Source organism: Trichomycterus rosablanca, chromosome 26, assembly GCF_030014385.1.
Source record: "Trichomycterus rosablanca isolate fTriRos1 chromosome 26, fTriRos1.hap1, whole genome shotgun sequence".
Classification (NCBI taxonomy): Eukaryota; Metazoa; Chordata; class Actinopteri; order Siluriformes; family Trichomycteridae; genus Trichomycterus; species Trichomycterus rosablanca.
In genome coordinates this window covers 10,934,500-10,958,103 of record NC_086013.1, presented here as the reverse complement: position 1 = coordinate 10,958,103, position 23,604 = coordinate 10,934,500, and the positions used below count along the sequence as shown (strand labels likewise).

General features: G+C 45.3%; 1 protein-coding gene across 12 annotated transcripts in view; it reads left to right on the top strand.

Moving 5' to 3' along the window:
• ncor1 (nuclear receptor corepressor 1) overlaps positions 1-23,604 on the top strand; it is a 92,269-nt gene that overhangs the window by 33,059 nt on the left and 35,606 nt on the right. For 9 of the 12 annotated variants that reach the window (XM_062988797.1, XM_062988796.1, XM_062988791.1 and 6 more), the window contains exons 15-19: positions 10,289-10,419; positions 12,216-12,418; positions 12,587-12,691; positions 17,378-17,443; positions 23,452-23,588. In XM_062988797.1, the coding sequence (XP_062844867.1) occupies positions 10,289-10,419; positions 12,216-12,418; positions 12,587-12,691; positions 17,378-17,443; positions 23,452-23,588 (642 nt within the window). The remainder of the gene's footprint in view (positions 1-10,288; positions 10,420-12,215; positions 12,419-12,586; positions 12,692-17,377; positions 17,444-23,451; positions 23,589-23,604) is intronic. The other 3 variants (XM_062988789.1, XM_062988799.1, XM_062988798.1) reach the window with 1 other exon arrangement.

Genomic DNA, 23,604 nt, shown 5'->3' with positions numbered 1-23,604 from the left:
TACTGGGTGAGGGGAATACACTGATCAGCCATTACATTAAAATCACCTCTTTGTTTCTACACTCACTGTCCATTTTATCAGCTCCACTTACCATATTGAAGCACTTTGTAGTTCTACAATTACTGACTGTAGTCCATCTGTTTCTCTACATACTTTTTTTAAACCTGCTTTTACCCTGTTCTTTAATGATCAGGACCCCCACAGAGCTGGTATTATTTAGGTGGTGGATCATTCTCAGCACTGCAGTGACACTGACATGGTGGTGTGTTAGTGTGTGTTGTGTTGTGCTGGTATGAGTGGATCAGACACAGCAGCGCTGCTGGAGTTTTTAAATACCGTGTCCACTCACTGTCCATTCTGTTGCTCATCTATTGCTGCTGTATGAACTGGTCATTTTCTAGACCTTCATCAGTGGTCACAGGATGCTTCCAACGGGACGCTGTTGGCTGGATATTTGTGGTTGGTGGACTATTCTCAGTCCAGCAGTGACAGTGAGATGTTTAAAAACTCCATTAGCGCTGCTGTCTCTTATCCACTCATACCAGCACAACACACACTAACACACCACCACCATGTCAGTGTCACTGCAGTGCTGAGAATGATCCACCACCTAAATAATACTTGCTCTGTAGTGGTCCTGGGAGAGTCCTGACCATTGAAGAACAGCATGAAAGAGGGCTAACAAAGCATGCAGAGAAACAAATGGACTACAGTCAGTAATTGTAGAACTACAAAGTGCTTCTATATGGTAAGTGGAGCTGATAAAATGGACAGTGAGTGTAGAAACAAGGAGGTGGTTTTAATGTTAAGGCTGATCAGTGTATAGTTCTATTAGAAACAACTTTGATCGCTCGCTACTTGCTGACTCGTCTGAGATTCCGCCTGGTGATAGATCATGTAGTGTGAAAACCACAACTTCCTAAAAGACTCCGGAGTACAAGAGACCCAGTCATGTAGTGTGAACTGTACAGCGATTTCAATACTTTAAAAGTCGTGTAGTGTGAACGTAGCATAAACCAGAGGTGGATGATGCAAGGAAGAGCAAAACATCACTATACGCAATACGGCTCTCTGTGAGACTCCATCCCTGGTAAGTGAGTGGCGACCGCACCAGTGCTGGAAGGGGGGCTTGAGCTAGTCTGCAGCTCTACTCAATCTGGGCTGGGGTGGTGCGAGTGGCGAATGAATTGTAATTGGGAATGGGAAACGACTAAGCTAGACTAAGCTTGTTTACAGACAGTATCATCCTAAAATATTGAACTATCCAGAAATAAATCGTCTTAGATGTGTTGGCTGTTAAACCCTATGTGGTAAAAAGTTTGTGGACACCGGCGCATCAGCACACCTATGCACATACAGATAGCCTTTAGTCTTCAGGGAAGGCTTGTCATAGGACTTCCCTAGGATTGCTTGTAAGGCATGGCTCTCAATCCACTTTTCAGTTTGTCTCAAAGGGGTTTACTGAGGGAACAGTCAGGGTTCGGTGCAGGCCACAGAGTTCCTTCACTGCAAACATTGTCTTGCATGGACTTGTGAATAGGCACTTTGGGACAGAAAGAGTTGCCCCCGAGTTGCCACAAGACACAAAACTCTCTTGATATAATGTGTTACACTTGTTAGCAATGAAAGGAGCTAAAAGATGGTATGGTAGACCGCTTTTTAATAGGCTGTGTCTCATTCATCTATCCTCTTTCTCTGGTTCTGACCTGTTGCATTTTAAGAGATTGCCGAACACGTCTTAGATGAGCGACGTGCTAGGGTTCCCGTGCCTGGAGACAGGAGGGAATAGAAGACTTTGTCTTCTATTCCCTCCTGTCTCCAGGCACGGGAACCCTAGCACGTCGCTCATCTAAGACGTGTTCGGCAATCTCTCACTGGAAGGAAAACCTTCTCTGCTTCTCCCTGCAATGAACTCACATGACCGGTCCATTCCTGCGCTGTTGGGTTAGGCAGCGAAGAACAATAAACGCTGTTATTTAAGGAACCGTAAGCATCTTCAGGAACTTCTGGCAGCCATCGCTGTTTTTCCTCTCTGCACTGATCTGTGACTGACCAAGCTGCCAGCTGAGTTCCCTTAATCGCTTAACTCCTTGTAGGACATACACTGATCAGCCATAACATTAAAACCACCTCCTTGTTTCTACACTCACTGTCCGTTCTACAATTACTGACTGTAGTCCATCCGTTTCTCTACATGCTTTGTTCGTCCCCTTTCACCCTGTTCTTGAATGGTCAGGACCCGCACAGGACCACCACAGAACAGGTATTTATTAGGTCGTGGATCATTCTCAGCACTGCAGTGACACTGACATGATGGTGGTGTGTTAGTGTGTGTTGTGCTGGTGTGAGTGGATCAGACACGGCAGCGCTGCTGGAGGTTTTAAATACCGTGTCCACTCACTGTCCACTCCTACCTAGTCGGTCCACCTTGTAGATGGAAAGTCAGAGACGATCGCTCATCTATTGCTGCTGTTTGAGTTGGTCATCTTCTAGACCTTTTTTGGTTGGTGGACTATTCTCAGTCCAGCACAACACACACTAACACACCACCACCATGTCAGTGTCACTGCAGTGCTGAGAATGATCCACCACCTAAATAATACCTGCTCTGTAGTGGTCCTGTGGGGGTCCTGACCATTTAAGTACAGAGTAAAAGCAGATTAAAAAAGTGTACAGAAACAGATGGACTACAGTCAGTAATTGTAGAACTACAAAGTGCTTCTATATGGTAAGTGGAGCTGATAAAATGGACAGTGAGTGTAGAAACAAGGAGGTGGTTTTAATGTTATGGCTGATTGGTGTATATACAGTGGTACCTTAAAACACAACGTCAATTGGTTCTTGGAGTGGCGTTGAGTTTTAAGGTATTTTTTCCCATAAGGATGTATGGGAAGTCTGTTAATGCGTTCCATGGTCCCGTGGAACTGCATATATTTTCCATCTTAGTGCAGTGGGTCGTGATCGGTCGTTACGCAAATCGGGTGCATATAAGTTCGGGGTATTCAACATCAGCTCAGACTGAAGAAGTCACTTGGATAGGTGACGAAACGTATCTCTACTCCAAAACCTTGTGTCCAGATGAACTGATTCAACTTGGTGGATACTTAAAGTACTATTTAAAAACATGGCCGATTTGCGTCAGGTTTGGTGTTTTCATAGAGGAGTTGTTGAATTGTTGAATGACATAATAAAAGTCATTTTTTTATTGTGAACACATTGGTTTAATAATAGAGCCTAAGTGGCAGTCTGGTCCCCGCTAAAGCGATGGTCCTGCGTATGTCTGACGTGAGCACAGTCTCCACTTTGTGTTTTCTGAACGCCGCTCGATCCTTTCTTCCGTGCTCTTTTATTAATACAACTCTCTACTTACTCGGATTCTTTCTTTATTCCCCATTCGGTCTCCGAGAGCAACTAAGGCGTTAAATTGTCCCAATTTTCTGTTGTGTTCTTCGTCTCGCAGACAATTTCGATCCCCCTTTCGCTCTCACGTTCCCATTCGCCGAGCTCTCGACATTCCTTGGCTCCATCTGGCGTCCGCATGGCCTGTTTGGTTTGGCCGATAAAGCCGTGTTTCCATCACTCTTGTTCTTTCCCTTCTTGGAACGGCGAGAGGAAAACCGACAGACTTCCAGTCCTGTTCTGCTTGTAGCGAGAAGTCACAATAAACCATTCGCTTTTAATTAAGCGTGTTCCGATATTAAATTTTCCTTAAATAATAGCCGAGTCATGCTGCAGTCCTGGTGGCAAATCATGTCCAATATAAAACAAGTTAAACCCCCTTAATATAAACATAGTATACAATAATCTAGTTAAAGCTACAGTACATGAATTTAGCTTTTGTTGTCATGAGCAGTCAGTTCAGAATCAGCCCCTACAATCTAGGATTGAGGTTCCACACGTTGCATTACTTGACTGTTACGTAATTGTGTATTTGTGTATTGGCTTGCCAGTTGCAACCATTTTCAGAACAGTGCTTATACTCAAACATACACTGATCAGCCATAACATTAAAACCACCTCCTTGTTTCTACACTCACTGTCCCTTTTATCAGCTCCATTGACCATATAGAAGCACTTTGTAGTTCTACAATTACTGACTGTAGTCCATCTGTTTTTTTGCATTCTTTGTTATCCCCCTTTCACCCTGTTCTTCAATGGTCAGGACCCCCACAGGACCACCACAGAGCAGGTATTATTTAGGTGGTGGATCATTCTCAGTACTGCAGTGACACTGACATGGTGGTGGTGTGTTAGTGTGTGTTGTGCTGGTATGAGTGGATCAGACACAGCAGCGCTGTCACTGCTGGACTGAGAATAGTCCACCAACCAAAAATATCCAGCCAACAGCGCCCCGTGGGCAGCGTCCTGTGACCACTGATGAAGGTCTAGAAGATGACCGACTCAAACAGCAGCAATAGATGAGCGATCGTCTCTGACTTTACAGTGTATCACAAAAGTGAGTACACCCCTCACATTTCTGCAGATATTTAAGTATATCTTTTCATGGGACAACACTGACAAAATGACACTTTGACACAATGAAAAGTAGTCTGTGTGCAGCTTATATAACAGTGGAAATTTATTCTTCCCTCAAAATAACTCAATATACAGCCATTAATGTCTAAACCACCGGCAACAAAAGTGAGTACACCCCTTAGTGAAAGTTCCTGAAGTGTCAATATTTTGTGTGGCCACCATTATTTCCCAGAACTGCCTTAACTCTCCTGGGCATGGAGTTTACCAGAGCTTCACAGGTTGCCACTGGAATGCTTTTCCACTCCTCCATGACGACATCACGGAGCTGGCGGATATTCGAGACTTTGCGCTCCTCCACCTCCCGCTTGAGGATGCCCTAAAGATGTTCTATTGGGTTTAGGTCTGGAGACATGCTTGGCCAGTCCATCACCTTTACCCTCAGCCTCTTCAATAAAGCAGTGGTCGTCTTAGAGGTGTGTTTGGGGTCATTATCATGCTGGAACACTGCCCTGCGACCCAGTTTCCGGAGGCAGGGGATCATGCTCTGCTTCAGTATTTCACAGTACATATTGGAGTTCATGTGTCCCTCAATGAAATGTAACTCCCCAACACCTGCTGCACTCATGCAGCCCCAGACCATGGCATTCCCACCACCATGCTTGACTGTAGGCATGACACACTTATCTTTGTACTCCTCACCTGATTGCCGCCACACATGCTTGAGACCATCTGAACCAAACAAATTAATCTTGGTCTCATCAGACCATAGGACATGGTTCCAGTAATCCATGTCCTTTGTTGACATGTCTTCAGCAAACTGTTTGCGGGCTTTCTTGTGTAGAGACTTCAGAAGAGGCTTCCTTCTGGGGTGACGGCCATGCAAACCAATTTGATGTAGTGTGCGGCGTATGGTCCGAGCACTGACAGGCTGACCCCCCACCTTTTCAATCTCTGCAGCAATGCTGACAGCACTCCTGCGCCTATCTTTCAAAGACAGCAGTTGGATGTGACGCTGAGCATGTGCACTCAGCTTCTTTGGACGACCAACGCGAGGTCTGTTCTGAGTGGAGCCTGCTCTTTTAAAACGCTGGATGATCTTGGCCACTGTGCTGCATCTCAGTTTCAGGGTGTTGGCAATCTTCTTGTAGCCTTGGCCATCTTCATGTAGCGCAACAATTCGTCTTTTAAGATCCTCAGAGAGTTCTTTGCCATGAGGTGCCATGTTGGAACTTTCAGTGACCAGTATGAGAGAGTGTGAGAGCTGTACTACTAAATTGAACACACCTGCTCCCTATGCACACCTGAGACCTAGTAACACTAACAAATCACATGACATTTTGGAGGGAAAATGACAAGCAGTGCTCAATTTGGACATTTAGGGGTGTAGTCTCTTAGGGGTGTACTCACTTTTGTTGCCGGTGGTTTAGACATTAATGGCTGTATATTGAGTTATTTTGAGGGAAGAATAAATTTACACTGTTATATAAGCTGCACACAGACTACTTTTCATTGTGTCAAAGTGTCATTTTGTCAGTGTTGTCCCATGAAAAGATATACTTAAATATCTGCAGAAATGTGAGGGGTGTACTCACTTTTGTGATACACTGTACATCTACAAGGTGGACCGACTACGTAGGAGTGTCTAATAGAGTGGACAGTGAGTGGACACGGTATTTAAAATCTCCAGCAGCATTGCTGTGTCCGATCCACTCATACCAGCACAACACACACTAACACACCACCACCATGTCAGTGTCACTGCAGAGCTGAGAATGATCCACCACCCAAATAATACCTGATCTGTGGTGGTCCTGTGGGGGTCCTGACCATTGAAGAACGGGGAAAGCAGGCTAAAAATTTATGCAGAGAAACAGATGGACTACAGTCAGTAATTGTAGAACTACAAAGTGCTTCTATATGGTAAGTGGAGCTGATAAAATGGACAGTGAGTGTAGAAACAAGGAGGTGGTTTTAATGTTATGGCTGATCAGTGTACATATAGACAAGTTGATAGCACATCTGAGATTTTAATTTTGCCTCAATGAAATACTTAAATGAATGCTGGCATGAATCTCACTGGTTATCTTTTTAAGTCTTGGCCTTGTCGTTGTCTAAGCTTATGTGGCAGTAGTTCTGTCCCTGGGTCGCCCAGTGCCTCGTGTTCCTCTGATCTGCCCTCTGTTCAGGCCTCCGCTCTCTTCCCCTCTTTGAACCTCGCACTGTCAACAATCAGCAACAATCAGCCTATTGTGATTCGGATGCCCGGGTGAAAGCCTGTCCTTCCAGACAACCCCATTCATGTGAGCGTCATCAAAGGGCTACATAGGGCTAATCTCATCTGCGGATAGAGCACCAACCGGCCGTCGCTCTTTAAGTTCCTTCGGCTCTCGTCTTTATGCTTTTTTATGTCTCTTGTCGCCTGTCTTTCTCCGTTTTTCAATCAGCTTAGAAGAGCAGAGTAACCTCAGGGCACAGATCTTTCCTCTATACTTATCTCCACGCTTATACTAACCATCCTGCCGAGCGGCCCGTTTGTGTTCCTGCGCCCAGCCATTCTTCCAAATGGCCTTTAATGATGCCATTCATTTCTATTTGCACACATTTGACCCTTATCAGGCACGTCGTTCAGGCAGTGCTGCAAACCCTGGGTCTTTGTTTCACACAGTGTGAGTCTATTAGACTGTAAGGATTGTTATGACGTAATGGTACTAAATCATCCCCCCTCCCCCAGCAATCTAAACAAATTGTTGCTCTAAATAAGGTGCAATTTTTGGCTCTCTTTTTCTCAGATATCTTCCCCCCAGTTGAGTTACGCTACACCTCTACCGATACAACCCTCCACTGCTGACTGAGGAGCTTCACAGCTCACACATTCCCCCTCCGACACGTGTGCAGTACCGACTGCATCTTTTCACCTGCACAAGATGGGTTCATATGCGGATCAGCTTTGTGCACAGAGAGCCACACCCTGATCAGCGTTATAACTCGACTCTGACCAAGCGCCGTCGATCAGCCAGCAGAGGTCGTAATCGCACCACCCTGTGAACAACAGCCAGTCGTTGTTCATGTTCGACACAGTGAATCACAGCATTCTCTTGTCCACTCTCTCCAACCTTGGAGTAACAGGTTTAGCATGGCAATGGATGGCCTCCTACCTCGAAGGGCGCTCTTACCAAGTGTCATGGAGAGGATCCATATCTCCTCCATGCACTCTCAACCGGTGTTCCTCAGGGCTCTGTACTTGGCCCACTTCTTTTCTCTATCTACACCCGCTCTCTGGGTAAGGTCATAGCCTCCCATGGCTTCTCCTACCACTCCTATGCAGATGACACTCAGCTCGTTCTGTCATTTCCTCCTTCAGACACACAAGTCTCAGCTCGCATCTCAGCATGTCTGCGAGATATCTCACAATGGATGTCAGCTCATCATCTAAAACTTAATCCCAGCAAGACAGAGATGTTGCTCATTCCCGGAGATCAATCTCCAACCCAGGACCTAATCATTTCTCTTGATGACTCCCAGATCAGACCATCTGATAAGGTAAGAAGCCTTGGTGTTGTCCTGGATAACCAGCTGACCTTCTCTCCTTATATAGCCAACATGACAAGATCGTGCCGGTTCCTCCTGTACAACATCAGGAAGATTCGTCCATTTCTCTCCAGGGAAGCTACCCAGATTCTGGTCCGATCACTTGTAATCTCACGGTTGGACTACTGCAACTCCCTTCTGGCTGGAGCTCCCATGTCCACGATTAAACCCTTGCAGCTCATTCAAAATGCAGCTGCTCGCCTGGTTTTTAACCAGCCCAAACACTGCCACATCACCCCACTGCTACGTTCTCTTCACTGGCTTCCTGTAGCTGCACGCATTCAGTTTAAAACACTGACGCTCGCCTACAAAGCCAAAAATGGACCAGCCCCAAGCTACCTTCGAGGCCTAATCAAACCCCGCTCTGTACCACACAACCTCCGAGCCACTAGTCTCGCTCGACTTGAGCCTCCACCCAGGACTAAAGGAAGACAAGCATCAAGGCTCTTCTCTGTTCTAGCACCCAAGTGGTGGAATGAACTTCCTCTGTCTGTCCGAACATCTGAGTCTCTTGCTGTCTTTAAAAAACGTTTAAAAACCCACCTTTTTATTAAGCACTTAAGCTAACTTGTACTTATTTACTAAAATTTTTCTTCCATTTCCAAAAAAACAACAAAAAAACACACTTTGGTTCTAACAGGTTTCAGCAGATTTGTGTTCTTCGACTGTTGTTTACTAAAACTTGAGAAATGAAATGTTTACTATGGAAGCACTTCTGTAAGTCGCTCTGGATAAGAGCGTCTGCTAAATGCAGAAAATGTAAATGTAGCTGCTCCGCCCAGCCGGATGGCAGAGCTGAGTTTCAATATGATGTATTCGAAATCCCAGCTCTGGTGTGCTAGCGTATTTTACCGCTGCGCCACCTGAGCGGCCCTTTGGCTCCTTTTTTTAAAGATTATAATCACAGGCACAGACTCTTCAACTGATGCACCTTTTTGGTACTTACATTTAGGCAACACCTACCATACAGATAAACTTTATGAATATGCAGTTACAGTCTGTAGCCCAGCTGCTTCTCTGTACACTACGTCACCCCATGTGAAGGATTAGTGTAGCGTTTAAAGCTCACATTGTCCCTAATAACTGTACCTACACCCTTTAACTAAGGCCCTACCTAATTCACGGCCTAATTCAAATCGCATCATGTGCCGTGAATTAGCCTTTTGCAGTGTAATATGCAATTTAAGGTTTGTGTTTAGCGATTTTCATTCGTGTAGCGTTCAAGTGCCTCATGTTTACTGGTTAATTTACATTTTGAGGCGGTCCTAGTGTAACTAAGTGTCCCTAAAGCTTCCCTAGTGTAATTTAGTGTAACTAAATGTCTTTACAGTTTGCTGAGTTTATAAAGTAAGAAATAAACTGTACATAGACAAACTATCGGGAGCTTAATACTTTACTGGCTTGTTCTTTTGAGGTGCAGCACAGACTACAAAGAGATGATCACCTGTGTAGAAAAGCACACTTTTCCATCGATTATTGAATCCCCAAAGAGACAAAATGCACTCAATATGTTAACACATACAGTACGTCAAACATGGTCAGCACACTATATCACAGAAAAGTCTGTCACACTAGCAATCCTACGGCAATTCAGTTAGTAATCGGTTAGTCAAAATGTCCAAGATGTCGAAGTCTAAAGCAGTTAAAAACACGACTCAGGTAACTGAGTTTGGAAAACTCCCAACCGATTCTGTGTAAGCAGAGGGGGGCATGTCAAAACATGGACGAGTATTTTCGTATTTCAGACCGTCGCTGGATGTTCTAGGTTTACTTTCAACTATTGAGGTAGCCGTGCTGTGTATTGTAGCTTCCATTTATACTATCATTTAATTTATGAGTGTAATTTAATGACTGCAGTGAAATGTGGCACTTTTGTTTACAAATCTGTGAAATCCCCACTTTGGGAACCACTAAAACGTTGCGTTAAATCTAATTTAACAAGCCACAACAAGCGAGTCCAGGATTAGGAAATGTGAGATTGCTATCTAAAACACAAACCCGGTCTCCACATTTTCAGTACTACTAGTCACCGTTTTGTATTTTTTCCAACAGGTCAGGATTTGGTGAAACCATCATGTTGCAATCAGTTTACACAATACTAGTCACAATACAAGAATTGTTATTGTACTTTCCGATTGCAACCTTGGTCCAGATTATTATTATTTTTTTACCCCTGAGCAGAACCGCAATCTAATCACATTGTTCCGCGTCTTCTTTTCCTCAGCAGATAACGCGGCCCTCGCAGGAAGAAAAGAACGAAGAGAAGAACGAGGAGGACAGATCGGAGAGGGCGGATAAGAAAGAGGACGACGAGAAGAAGGACGAGGAGGAGAAAGATGAAAAAGAGGACTCGAAGTGAGTGCAGTTTTTTTCCCCCCTCAGCAGGTCAGGCTGGGCTCGGCTGGGAATCTGCTCCCTGGCCCCGGCTGCTCTGACATCACTAATCCAGAAGAAACAACCCGCCGTCTATTTAAGCGGCGGCGGCAGAACCCTCTACTTTATTTTTCCATCGGAAGCCGCTCAAATTGTTCCACAGAGGGTCACGATTTTTCCCAGGCATGGTTTTCCTTTAACAGGACTAAAGCTTTAAACCTCTTATTAAACCTCTATTCAAACTGTCAATAAGTACTTTTCAGATGTGGTTTCTGGTTTTCCATCATTTTTTTTATCTATTTTACATAATGATCCAGTTTGTTTCCCTGAGAAATCTTTTTTTTTAGAGGGATGTCATTTATTTATATGGTTTATGTTGTACTTTGGGGAATAGACTGCCTGAATGCACACAACAGTCGGAGCATTTTAACATTCATCGTTTTTTTAAATGCATTTTCTCTCTTTTTCTCCCGATTTTTAGCGCGTCCAATTTTTACCCAGTTGTGTTATGCTTCCTCTCTACTGGTGCTAACCCCCACCCCTGATTGAGGAGAGCGAGACTGTCACACGCCCCCTCCGACACGTGTGCAGTAGCCCACTTCGTTTTTTCACCCGCACCAGTAGAGTTCACATGCCATCAGCCTTGTGTACGGAGAGCCACACCCTGATCAGCGTTATTCCTACACTGCAGCCATCAATCAGCCAGCAGAGGTCGTAATTGCATCAGTTATGAGGTCCCTATCCGGGGCCTCACCCTGTATGAACAACAGCCAAACTTTGTTCATGTAGCCTCAGCCCAGCCGGATGACAGATGTATTCGAAATCTCAGCTCTGGAATACTACCGTGTTTTACCAAATATTCATTATTAGGAGTCATGTTTGTGAGTTTTGGCTGCATCAAAGCTTTGAACTACGCAGGACTTGTGAGTAAAGCTGTTTGTTAAATATTTAGATTAAAGCTACAAAAGCTGTAACTCTGCTCTGCCATCCGACTGGGCTGGGTGCTTACATGAACAACGATTGGCTGTTGTTTATACAGGGTAGGAGCCGGAAAGGGACTCCTTATAACTGATGCAATTACGACCTATGCTGGCTGATGGATAGTTGAGGAATAATGTGTTGAATCAGGGTGTGGCTTCCGTACACAAAGCTCATCTGCATATGAACTCGTCTCGTGCAGGTGAAATGATGCAGTCGACTACTGCACACATGTCGAAGGGGCTGTGTGTCAGTCTCGCTCTCTTTAATCAGGGCGGGGATTGGCATCAGTAGAAAGAAAGTGTAATGCAATTGGGTGATTGGATACGCTAAAAAGTCGGGAGAAAATGCTTAAACAAAATGCCTTGCTGCCTACTGCCTAGCTAGGCAGCTGCCTCAGTAGAGAGGATTCTAATAAGACATCAAACTCATAAGGCAGATTATTCAGACGCACTACTTACGGTCTTCACGTCACCGCAGTTAGCCTCAGGGCATTCAAACCAATGGGCTGAGCAGCACAACCTGCTAGCGTGCCGGCTAACATCTCCATCCATGTACCGAAAACGGTTAAACTGTCACTGACAAGTCCTAATTTGCAAATAAATGACACTTGTGCACCTTCATACAAATTAAAAATCAATGAGAATTTATTTGCGCCCTGTCTAGGGTGCGTTCACGCCTTGCGCCCTGTGATTCCGAATCGAACCGGACCCACCGAATAAAGTGAAACGGAGTTTCCAGCACGTCATTAAGCAAACGAGCGTATTCTGTATGCCAGTGCTAAGCTGTTTTATGTGCAGGGACATTGGCAAAGACAAAGAGAAGTGTGAAGGCGAGGACGAAGAGGGGAAGGAGCAGAGCACGCCACGCGGCCGCAAGACTGCCAACAGCCAGGGCCGCCGCAAGGGCCGAATCACCACACGCTCCATGGCCAACGAAGCCTCTTCTAATGCTGCCGAGGATCTACCAGCAGCAGCCCCTCCGTCGCCACCCCCCGAGCCTGGTATGTCTCGCACACCCATCCCGGATAGGTGCTCTGCTGTCAAGTGCACACCATATGACATTGAAAACTAGAATCAGTGTACACACACTAGCCTACACACACACACACACACCTCCCAATCTCAACAGGATGTAGGGAAATGACTAAATATTTTCTCTCTGTCTGCAGATTTACCTGAGCCTGTGCCCCCTCTTAAATCGGAGCCAGCGCTGAAGCCTGCACGAGAGGTTGCCAAGCCTGCCCCTTTGAGCCCTATAGACACACAAGCACGAGGTAGAACTACAGAACTTTACATTCTTGCGCTTCCCACTTCAGGATGTGTGTTTGGTTTGGTGTGTTGTTCAGTCCCTTGTTCTCAGTGTTGAGCTTTGACTAGTTGACGTATGACTGTAAGCAGTCGGTTAAGAAAATTAGCAAAATTGATATGTTTTAACATGACAGTGACCCAAAGCATACAGCCAAAACAACACTAGAGGTCTTGCAGGGAATGTATTTTTTTTCCTCCAATTACCCCCTCCGACACGTGTGCAGTAGCCGACTGCATCTTTTCACCCTCACAAGGCAATTTCATATGTAAATCTGCTTTGTGTACGGTGAGCCACACCCTGATTCCAGTATCCCCCAACTCCAAAGGTCATATATTGTCTGTGTGTACGTGTGTGTGTATATACGTATGTATGTGTATATATACATCAACACATGCAGTACAGTGAAATTATTTTCTGCACATGCCAGTTTGTTTAGAAGCTGGGGTCAGAGTGCAGGGTCAGCCATTGTATGGTGCCCCTGGAGCAGGCAGCGTTACTGACCCAACAGTAGCTACAAGGCAGAGCTGGGATTTGAACTAACAATCTTCTGATTGATATCGTGTCACTCTACCCAGTCGCTTTTACCTCGTCATATCAAACAGTTTGTCTCATTGAGTTCAATCAGGTGTAGTGTGCCACAAAAGTGTGCAATATTTTAGCCTAGTGGTTAAGGTACTGGACTAGTAATCAGAATGTTGCTGGTTCAAGCCCCACCACTGCCAGGTTGCTGCCGTTGGGCCCTTAAGAAAGGCCCTTAACCCTCAATTGCTTAGACTGTATACTGTCACACTAGTGTAAGTCACTTCGGATAAAAATGTCTGCTAAATGCCAAAAATTAGGGCAGCGCAGCGGTAAGCTAAGCAGCACCGCCACACTCCATAGGAAACAACGGCACAGCCAGCACAAACGCGGTTTTGCTGCCTATCATGTGAATGTGCCCTAATGCCAAACTCAGCCCTAAAGGAACTTGTTTGATGTTTCTTTTGCGCCCCATAGAACCAACAGCACAAATACGGTCCTGCTTTTACTCTGTGCGCTGAGACCCACTTCTGCGCTCCCAGTTTACAGCCAAGGAAATGAAAGCAGAGCTGTTTACACAGAAGTCTTTTTTTTTTTCCGTTCGACTCCGTCAGAAATGCGTCTGCTGGATCCATCAGGGCTGCTGGCTGGAGTCTGTGTCCTTTGACATTTGAGGCTTTTTTTTTTTCTTCTTCCCTGTTTTTCCTTTTTTTTTTCTTTCTTCTCTGTCGTCTCACTCCGTGAGGACAACTCACGGCTCGGACTCTATTCGCGTTTCGTCCTCGCTTTCGTCCGTCGTCCTTACCGGCCGTCCTCTGCGCTTAAAGTTTAACCGCGTGAGTGGTGAGGGAGAGTCTCGGGCGGAGAGCGTTGTCATGGGGATGGGAAAGGGAGGCAGGTAAAGCCGCTGATTTCTGCTCTCATGCTTTTCTCTTGGTTTAGCGCAATGTCTTGAGAATTGATGTCAGAATGTTGAAATATCCAGCGCTCATAATACTGTTATTGGGGATTTTAGCTCCTTGTGTATTCTTTTAGGAAGCAGGCTAACTTTGTGGACGGTTATTAACTGTTTGCTAGAGAAGCTGTAAACCACACACTGATAAGCATGTTTACTTAGTGCTTGTAATGCAAAGTTACTGTAGATATTACTAGATAATAATTAGAGTTGCAAAATGCTTAAGAGTTCATCCTTCAATCTTGTACCGCCGCTAAACCCCACCTAAATCAATTCCATGAGATCAATCATATGCTTCTATGCTTGATTTAAAATACAGTAAGTCCTCGGGTTACAGCGGACTCGACATACAGCGTTTCGTGGTTACGTCGCCATCTCCTATAAATGTATTAAGAAAGTCTTGTTCCGTCATTCCGATGTACGCCGTTTGAGACGTAAAAACAAAGTTCGCACGGGAACTAGTTGGCGAGCGGAGCGGACGAATACGTCATCACGCGGCGCTATACGAGGAAGACGGCGTTGTTCATTCGCCATTTCACTTCATTACTGTACTGTGTATGTGCTCCATGTGAGTGACGTAGATGCTTATGTAGGTGGGTTGCGTCCGTAGGAACGAATCTCCGACGTAAGTCGAGGACCTCCTGTATTCATATCTTTATCCGTTAAAATAATTGAAAAACAAATAAGATACAGACGTGAAACAGATTAAGTTTGTGATTTTAATGTGTGATGATTTGTCATATATTATTTGAATTGTATAAATGCATAACAAAGTTCTCTTGGCCGGATTCGAATCTTCAAATGTGGCTCATGCGAACTGAGGGCGGGTTTCTCTTAATTGGAATCAAGTGTCAGCTAACTGAGCAGCATGAGCTGATGTGTTTGCTATCAGAGTATGAAACACTCAGAGTTCATCCTCTAATCTTCTCCGTCCGCTAAACCCCACCTAAATCAACTCCATGAGATCGATCATATGCTTCTAACTCTTCCTGTTCCAGCACTACTGAGCCTCTTTGCTCCCTGAGTATTAATTCTATGCTGGGGCTTGATTCAAAATTTTATTTGTTAAATGAATAGAAAAAATTTACCGATACAGACGTGAAACAGATTAAGTTTGTGATTTTAATGTGTGATGATTTGTCATATATTATTCGAATTGTATAAATGCATAACAAAGTTCTCTTGGTCGGATTCGAATCTTCAAATGTGGCTCATGCGAACTGAGGCCGGGTCTCTCTTAATGGGAATCAAGTGTCAGCTAACTGAGCAGTATGAGCTGATGTGTTTGCTATTAGAGTATGAAACACTCAGAGTTCATCCTCTAATCTTCTCCCTTTGCTAAACCCCACCTAAATCAATTCCATGAGATCGATCATATGCTTCCAACTCTCTTCCTGCTCCAGCACTACTGAGCCTCTTTGCTCCCTGAGTATTAATTATATGCTGGGACTTGATTCAAAATATTTACATATTTATTTGTTAAAATAATAGAAAAAAATCCACGGATACTGACACACGTGCTAATGCAAATCTGAATCTTCAATTGTGGCTCTACCATGCCATGAGCTGGCTCATGCGAACCGAGAGTGGGTCTCGATTGAAATCAGATATCGGCTACCTGAGCAGTATGAGCTGATGTGTTTGCTATCAGAGTATGAAACACTCAAGAGTTCATCCTCTAGTCTTCTCCCTCCGCTAAACCCCACCTAAATCAATTCCATAAAATCAATCATATGCTCCCAATTCTCTTCCTGCTCCAGCACTACTGAGCCTCTTTGCTCAAAATGATCATCTCAACCCCACTTGTTGGGAAAGCGTCGTAGTTAAACGCTGATCTAATGGCGGGATGTGGGATGCGGTCACTTTGCGGGTCACAGAGTCGTCACCCATTGCGGGAGATTTTACAATGTGTGCTTTAAAGCAGCATAGATTTTTTTTTTTAAGACGATCATACTTCTTATAAGCTTTCGCGGGCCACAAAATGACGTGGCCTCAAGTTGGACACGCGTGTTTCATTTGTCCAGCTGTCCGCCCTGCTCATTTCTGGCCGTTTTCTGAGCCGTTCTGCTCCGACGCCGGAGAACTTCGTCTTCCTTTGTTTTTTCTCAGAGCTTCCGTTCTCAACCTCCATTCTTGTCTCAGCTTGCTGATGTGCTGTGTGGTGTAATCAGAGCGGCTTTTAACTCCATTAGACCTCTGCTGTGTGTGTGTGTGTGTACGTGTGTACACAAAAGATGGATTTGTGTCATGCCTGCTGATGCCATCTGCCCGTCTCACCCATTTGGACATGTGCCAGCTCTGAGTGTTAGCTCCAGTTGTGCGTCCCTAGAGTTCACAAAGATCTACGTGTGTGTATATAGTGTGTGTGTGTGTGTGTGTGTGTGTGTGTGGTTTCCATTAATACAAGGACACACACAAAACACACAGGTTACAGAGTGCAACAAAGAGCAGCAACTAGGTCAGCACTTAAGCATTCGTTGCATTAGTTGAGACGTTCTGTACGACAAGGGTGAATCTTATCAGGACACACACACACACACACAAATGTCAGAGGTTCACTGTGTGCTAAATTTGTCCGAATGTTTGTATAATCTCAAGGAGTCTCCAAAGCCGTGGGAAGGGGTGTGTGCGCGTGGGTGTGTGTGTAGGGGACAGTGCGACTCCACCGTCGCACTTCAACCCTATCCCATACACTGGAGCGTGCGCCTTCTCCCTCTTTAAAGAAAAGTAGGAGGAGCTGGTTCTCCATCTAGCCACAGATCAGCTGACAAGAGCGAGAGTGAGTGAAACACGGAGCGAGGGAGGCTCGGTCCGCCCGCCGAAAGCACGTCAAAGGGGGAAAGCGAGAGACAAACCAGCCGAGGAAACCAGAGCGCGAGGAGGAAAGTACGAAGCTGCGAAAAAGGGAGGAAAAGGGGGAGGGTGAGGAAGAGGGAACAGGGAGGGAAGTGCACCACGGCTGGAAAGCTGTCGTAAACAAATTAGTGGATTATTTAGAAGTTCAAGCGAGGAGGTTGGAAGGTGGAGGGAATCCGCCCAGCCTGGTTTGTGTCTTGCGTTCTTGCTTTCTTTCTCTTTTTTCTTTGCTGTTTTTTTTTTTAAACCTCACTTACCGTGTGTGTGTGTGTGTGTGTGTGTGCGTGTGTGTGTACGTGCGTGTGTGCGCCGTTCTGTCAGCAGGAGCTGTCGAGATCGGAGAGACATCTCGCTGGACAGAGGAGGAGATGGAGGTTGCCAAAAAAGGTAGCGTTCGCATTTCTACTATTCTATCTTCTGTCTTCTTTGATCCTTCGATCTTTCGTGACCTTTGTGCTTTGGCGAGTTAAAGTCACAGTTCTTGTAGCGTTGACCTGCTTAGACTCCACTTTGTTAGTCTGATTAGGACCTGAAAACTATCTTTGACATCATCTGACTGCTGAATATCTGACGTCAAGAATTATTGACCTTGGGTCTGTCTAAAAAAAAAAAAAACTTACTGAGCTGCCTTGCTGCCTACTGCCTACCTAGGTGGCTTTCTAAGTAGAGAAGATTCTAAGACATCAAACTCGCTACTTAGACCACAGTTTTCATTTACCGAGCTACCACAGTTCACCTCAGGCCGTTCAAACCAATGGGCTTAGGCGGCACAACCCGCTAGCATGCCAGCTGACGTCTCCCTCGCGCCACTGACGAGCCCGAATTTGCAAATAAATTACACTCGTGCACCTTGAAATGAAAATGAATGAGAATCGATTTACATTGGAAACGAACTAGTTTGTTGCTTGGCATTCATCTGTGCCGCACTGAACGCTGGGATTGCCTTCATCGCCAAGTCAAATTACCGCTCAGAATTAAGGCACCTTACTAGGCAGCATTTTAAGGCATCTAAGAATTCAAACAGACTTCTCCTCTGTAGGGTGTAGGACGACGTAAAATGCGTCTGTGTGGAGAGATCACAAGGTTTTAAGATTGCTGCATGACTGCCTACGTGTGCGCACAGCCATGATGCTGGCAGCACAGTCCGTGTACTTGTAGTGTGCATGTAGTCAAGTCAAGTTTATTTATATAGCGCTTTTTACAGTAGACATTGTCTCAAAGCAACTTTACAAAATCCAGGACCAACAGATACAAAAACCCCTGTTGAGCAAACCGAGGGCGACAGTGGCAAGGAAAAACTCCCATAAAATTACAGGAAGGAAGGAACCTTGCTAGGAACCAGACTCAGCAGGGCCCATCCTTCTTGGGTGGTCTGGAGGATACTTTAAATGAATAAGATTTAGCAATAAATAAGTAAATAAATAAATAAGTTATTATTCAGTCCAGTCTGTAATAAAGTCTCTAGTGAGTTCTTGACATTCTTGGTGCAAACATGCCAGGCCCCGTCACATCCGGCAGGAGCAGCATTGTTGGCACGGCAGTCTCGACTTCATTCCTTAGACACTTGATATTTATTCAGGAGCGAGAACATCTCTCCTGGCAGTATCCCAAATCGCATCTTTCCACACTATATGGGCAGCACTGTGGCCTGGGTTCGATCCCCTGGTGGAGTGGTCAGGATCCTTTCTGTGTGGAGTTTGCATGTTCTCCTCGGGTCTGCGTGGGTTTCCCCCGGGAGCTTCGGTTTCCTCCCACAGTCCAAAGACACGCAAGTGAGGTGAATTGGAGACACTGATGTGTCATGTGGCAGTGACAAGGGATTCAGTTGGTGTTCAGTTCAGACTGACCTGACCTTGGCAAGGTTGTCGGTGCCAGATAGGCTGGTGTAAGTATGTCGGGCATGGCTGAACTCCTGGGAGATGAGTGGAGGCTGTGCTGATTCTCTACAAGGGTGTTGAGCAGAGACGCAGCTCAGAACTTTCATTTACAGAATTTGGGTGGCGCAGTGGCTCGCCGGGTAGCACTGTCACCTCACAGCAAGAAGGTCCTGGGTTTGATTCCCAGGTAAAGCAGTCTGGGTCCTTTCTGTGTGGAGTTCGCATGTTCTGCCCGTGTCTCTGTGTGTTTCCCACAGTCCACAGATGTGCAGTCTTGCCTTGTTAACAGTTCCACTTGTCATGCCATGAGTTTAGCCATCTCCAATAGCGTTGCAAGTCGCCAGGTCCTAAAATATGCAGCCATTGTGTGATCATGTCAAACCAGCCCACAATCTTAACTCCTGAAAGTTATGTGGCATATCTGGACACATTCTGGTCACACATTTGGCACAGTTTTTTTTGTTTTAAGGATGCCCTTTGTGATGCAACCCTGGCTTGGGACCTGCACTGGAGTGCACTGACAGGTGCACCTTTCAAGTCAAGTTTATTTATATAGCGCTTTTTACAATAGACATTGTCTCAAAGCAACTTTACAAAATCCAGGACCAACAGATACAAAAACCCCTGCTGAGCAAGCCGAGGGCGACAGTGGCAAGGAAAAACTCCCTGAAAATTACAGGAAGGAACCTTGAGAGGAACCAGACTCATCAGGGCACATTTCAGTGGCTGGGCTGTTCAACCACCCCACAGATGCAACCCTATTTTACCCCCTTTTCTCACAATTTAGCGTAGCCAATTCGCTACTGGGGACCCCGGGGGCGTTCAAGGAGGGTGTGTATTCACCTGACACACACTCGCTTTGTTGTGTGCGCAGCGTAAGGGCGGCTTTGCGTACGAAGAGCCACACCCCGATCTCTGCGCTCCTCCACTTTCTGTACACAGCGCTGGTAACTCCACTCTTAAGTCCGGTCTTTCCCATTCAGCAGACTGGAGGCCAGTTTTGTCTGCTGCAGGCGTTAGCGCCCAGCCGACTAGTAGCAAAGCTGGGGTTCGAACCCGGGAGCTCAGAATCTCGGCGCTGGTGTGCTAGCGGATTATCCCGCCATTTGTGCTTGTTTTTTGTATCTATGAGTAAACTTTAGGCTTTTACCACAAGTGGATCAGGTGTACCACAAGTGTATTAATAAATTCAATAGAATTTTATTTTATGTTATTTTTTTAGTACTTGACAGCAGTGATGTCATCATCGGATATTAAACGGAGAATTAACGAAAGGCTCTGACGTTCACTTTGGGGTGCTTGGCTGGCGCAGCAGTATATTACGCAATCCCACTACCACTGGGATCCAGGGTTCTGGTCCTTAGTGATACCATCAGATGGTCGGGCATCCACGTACAGACATGATTGGCTATGTCTGATGGCGGGATGGTCTAAGGTCCCCTGATGGATAGGTCTTTTTTCCGGGGTGTGTTACTGCACTGCGCCCGGTGACTCCAGGGAAACCGGACCCTCTGCGACCCTGACCTGGACAGATCCCTCACCCTCACAGTGGTAAAATATGTATTTTGCTTTGCTCTTTGTGTGCCAGTGTTATTAGAAGGAAATAGGTTGTGCCAGTCAGTATAAACCAGTCTGGCCCGAGTGCTTGTTTGCATGGCGTAATGGATTTTAAAATGAGCCGTGAACGGGCTAATCTGGCTCAGGCGGAGTGGTAAATAAAGTGATTTGTTAGGATAACATTAGCGATGACGCTTGTGTGTTTAGCACTCCATATAAGGACTGGGGAATTGTTGCGTTAAATGTTGTGTTGAATATTGTACTAACCTCTGCTCATCCTGGTCCCCTAGCGATTCGGGATTATCCTATTAGCCCAAAATTTTATTAGCATAGTGAGATCTGGTAAACGCATTAGCAGAAAATCCAGCACCCTTTGAAAAGCACCTGGCTGATTATTTCATCTCAAACCAAAACTAAACTTTATTTGCTTATTCAAATCCTGCCAAGTTTTGATTGATTCTTAGTATTTTCTTTAGCACCCGGTTGGCTGAGTTATTCAAATCCTGCATTTCATCAAAGCTCTCGATTTGGATTCGGTAGCGCTGCTGAATGACACAGCAGTATTGTGACGTTTAGAGCCAGATGAACATAGTTTGCATTCGTTTTCTCAACCTGGCAACTCGTGCTTACGTCACATGTGACCCACACCTCTAAACTTCTAAACCAGAGATCACAGCCGTTCAAACAATTAAGATTTATAGGGATTTATGTAGCTGCATCGATGCATCTAGAGCAGTGTTTCTCAACCTTTTTTCAGTCACGGCACCCTTTTAAAAGTATGCAAAATCTCAAGTCACCCCAGTCTAAAATGCATTAAAAAACTTACACTCTGCATCCCTCGGACTGCTAACACACACGCGCACACACCATAAGGTGTCATTTAGGGCGGGAGGGGTAAACGTGACTGACTTTTAATGGGAAACCTGAGCCTGGGATGATGCACACAAATCGCCCTGTTCTAGGCAGGGATGGATGAGAGGCAGACACGGAGCTCCTGGTCCAGAGCCCTCAGTCGCTCCCTGTACTTGTTCTTGATGTAAGTTAGGCTCGAAAAGCTCAGATTTAACATAATTAAACAAGTTTATAGTTTATTTCTCAATCATTTGTCATTATACTAAGAGCACTGCTTCTTTTCTGCATGTTCTCTCTGTAGCTCGGTTACGGCTCTCTCAATTCAAAAGAAGCTTTATTGGCATGACAAATAAAGACATTCGTATTGCCAAAGCAAGTTACAGAGAAATAATAAAAATAACAGTAAGAAAGAACAAATATATACAAAACAGTTACATGTGCAAAAAATAAAATAGAATAAAATATTAATAAAAACTGCAAAATAGTAACAATAAAAATTATAATATTTACAGTAATGAGGTAGTAATAACGATCTGTGAGTGTGTGTGTGTGTGTGTGTCTCTCTCTCTCTCTATCTCTCTCTGTGTGTGTGTGTGTGTGTATCTCTCTGTGTGTGTGTGTGTGTGTGTGTGTGTGTGTGTGTGTGTGTCGCTCGCTCTCCGCTCTTTGTTTTCGGATTTGAATTTTCGACGCTAAACATTATGACTGACTGATTCCCTCTACTGATGCGAAGCGGACCGGGTGGATTACAGCCGATAAGAACTGCGCAGAAATAAAAATATATGTAGCGACTCCCAGAGGCGCGACTCGGTTCCTTTTTTTCATTTTAAAGAGCCGTTCGCGAACGACCCATCACTATCAGAATATTTTTGACGGCACCCCTGACGAAGCCAGTTGAGAAAGGCTGATCTAGAGAACATATAGAACAATATACGTATTATTTAGGTGGACTGTCCAGATGCCGCGTTGGACACACACATTTAACACACTTGTATCTTGTAAGGGGGGAAGCTACCCCACTCTGATACAGGAGCAACTATTGTCTATCAGCCATAACATTAAAACCACCTCCTTGTTTCTACACTCACTGTCCATTTTATCAGCTCCACTTACCATATAGAAGCACTTTGTAGTTCTACAATTACTGACTGTAGTCCATCTGTTTCTCTACATACTTTGATTGCCCCCTTTCACCCTGTTCTTCACCCTGTTCCCCACAGGACCACCACAGAGCAGGTATTATTTAGGTGGTGGATCATTCTCAGCATCGCAGTGACACTGACATGGTGCTGGAGTGTTAGTGTGTGTTGTGCTGGTATGAGTGGATCAGACACAGCAGCGCTGCTGGAGTTTTTAAATACCGTGTCCACTCACTGTCCACTCTATTAGACACTCCTACCTAGTCGGTCGGTCCACCTTGTAGATGTAAAGTCAGAGACGATCGCTCATCTATTGCTGCTGTTTCTAGACCTTCATCCGAAGTTCACAGGACGATGCCCGTGGGGTGCTGTTGTCTGGATATTTTTGGTTGGTGGACTATTCTCAGTCCAGCAGAGACAGTGAGGTGTTTACGACTCCAGCAGCACTGCTGTGTCTGATCCACTTATACCAGCACAACACACACTAACACACCGCCACCATGTCAGTGTCACTGCAGTGCTGAGAATGATCCACCACCTAAATAATACCTGCTCTGTAGTGGTCCTGTGGTGGTCCTGACCATTGAAGAACAGCATGAAAGGGGGCTAACAAAGTATGTAGAGAAACAGATGGACTACAGTCAGTAATTGTAGAACTACAAAGGGCTTCTATATGGTAAGTGGAGCTGATAAAATGGACAGTGAGTGTAGAAGCAAGAAGGTGGTTTTAATTTTATAGTTAAGCAGCTGTACCTCCTCTCAGATGTCATCAGGTTATGCAGAGTGTGGCATTATACAGCAGTTATACACAGTGATGACATTACAGCGCTCGACTGCCCTCGACGCTTCTCCTCTTTATTCACTCTCTTCCTCACACCTTTTTTAATTATTCATCATGCATCAACACAAACCACATTCACACTTTACCTTCTGCACACTAATCATACCGTGCACGGCTCTGTCTCCGTAGGGCTGGTAGAGCACGGCAGAAACTGGTCGGCCATTGCTAAGATGGTGGGCACCAAGAGCGAAGCCCAGTGCAAGAATTTTTACTTCAATTACAAGAAGCGACACAACCTGGACAACCTGCTGCCTCAGCCCAAGCAGGTAAAGAACCACGGCC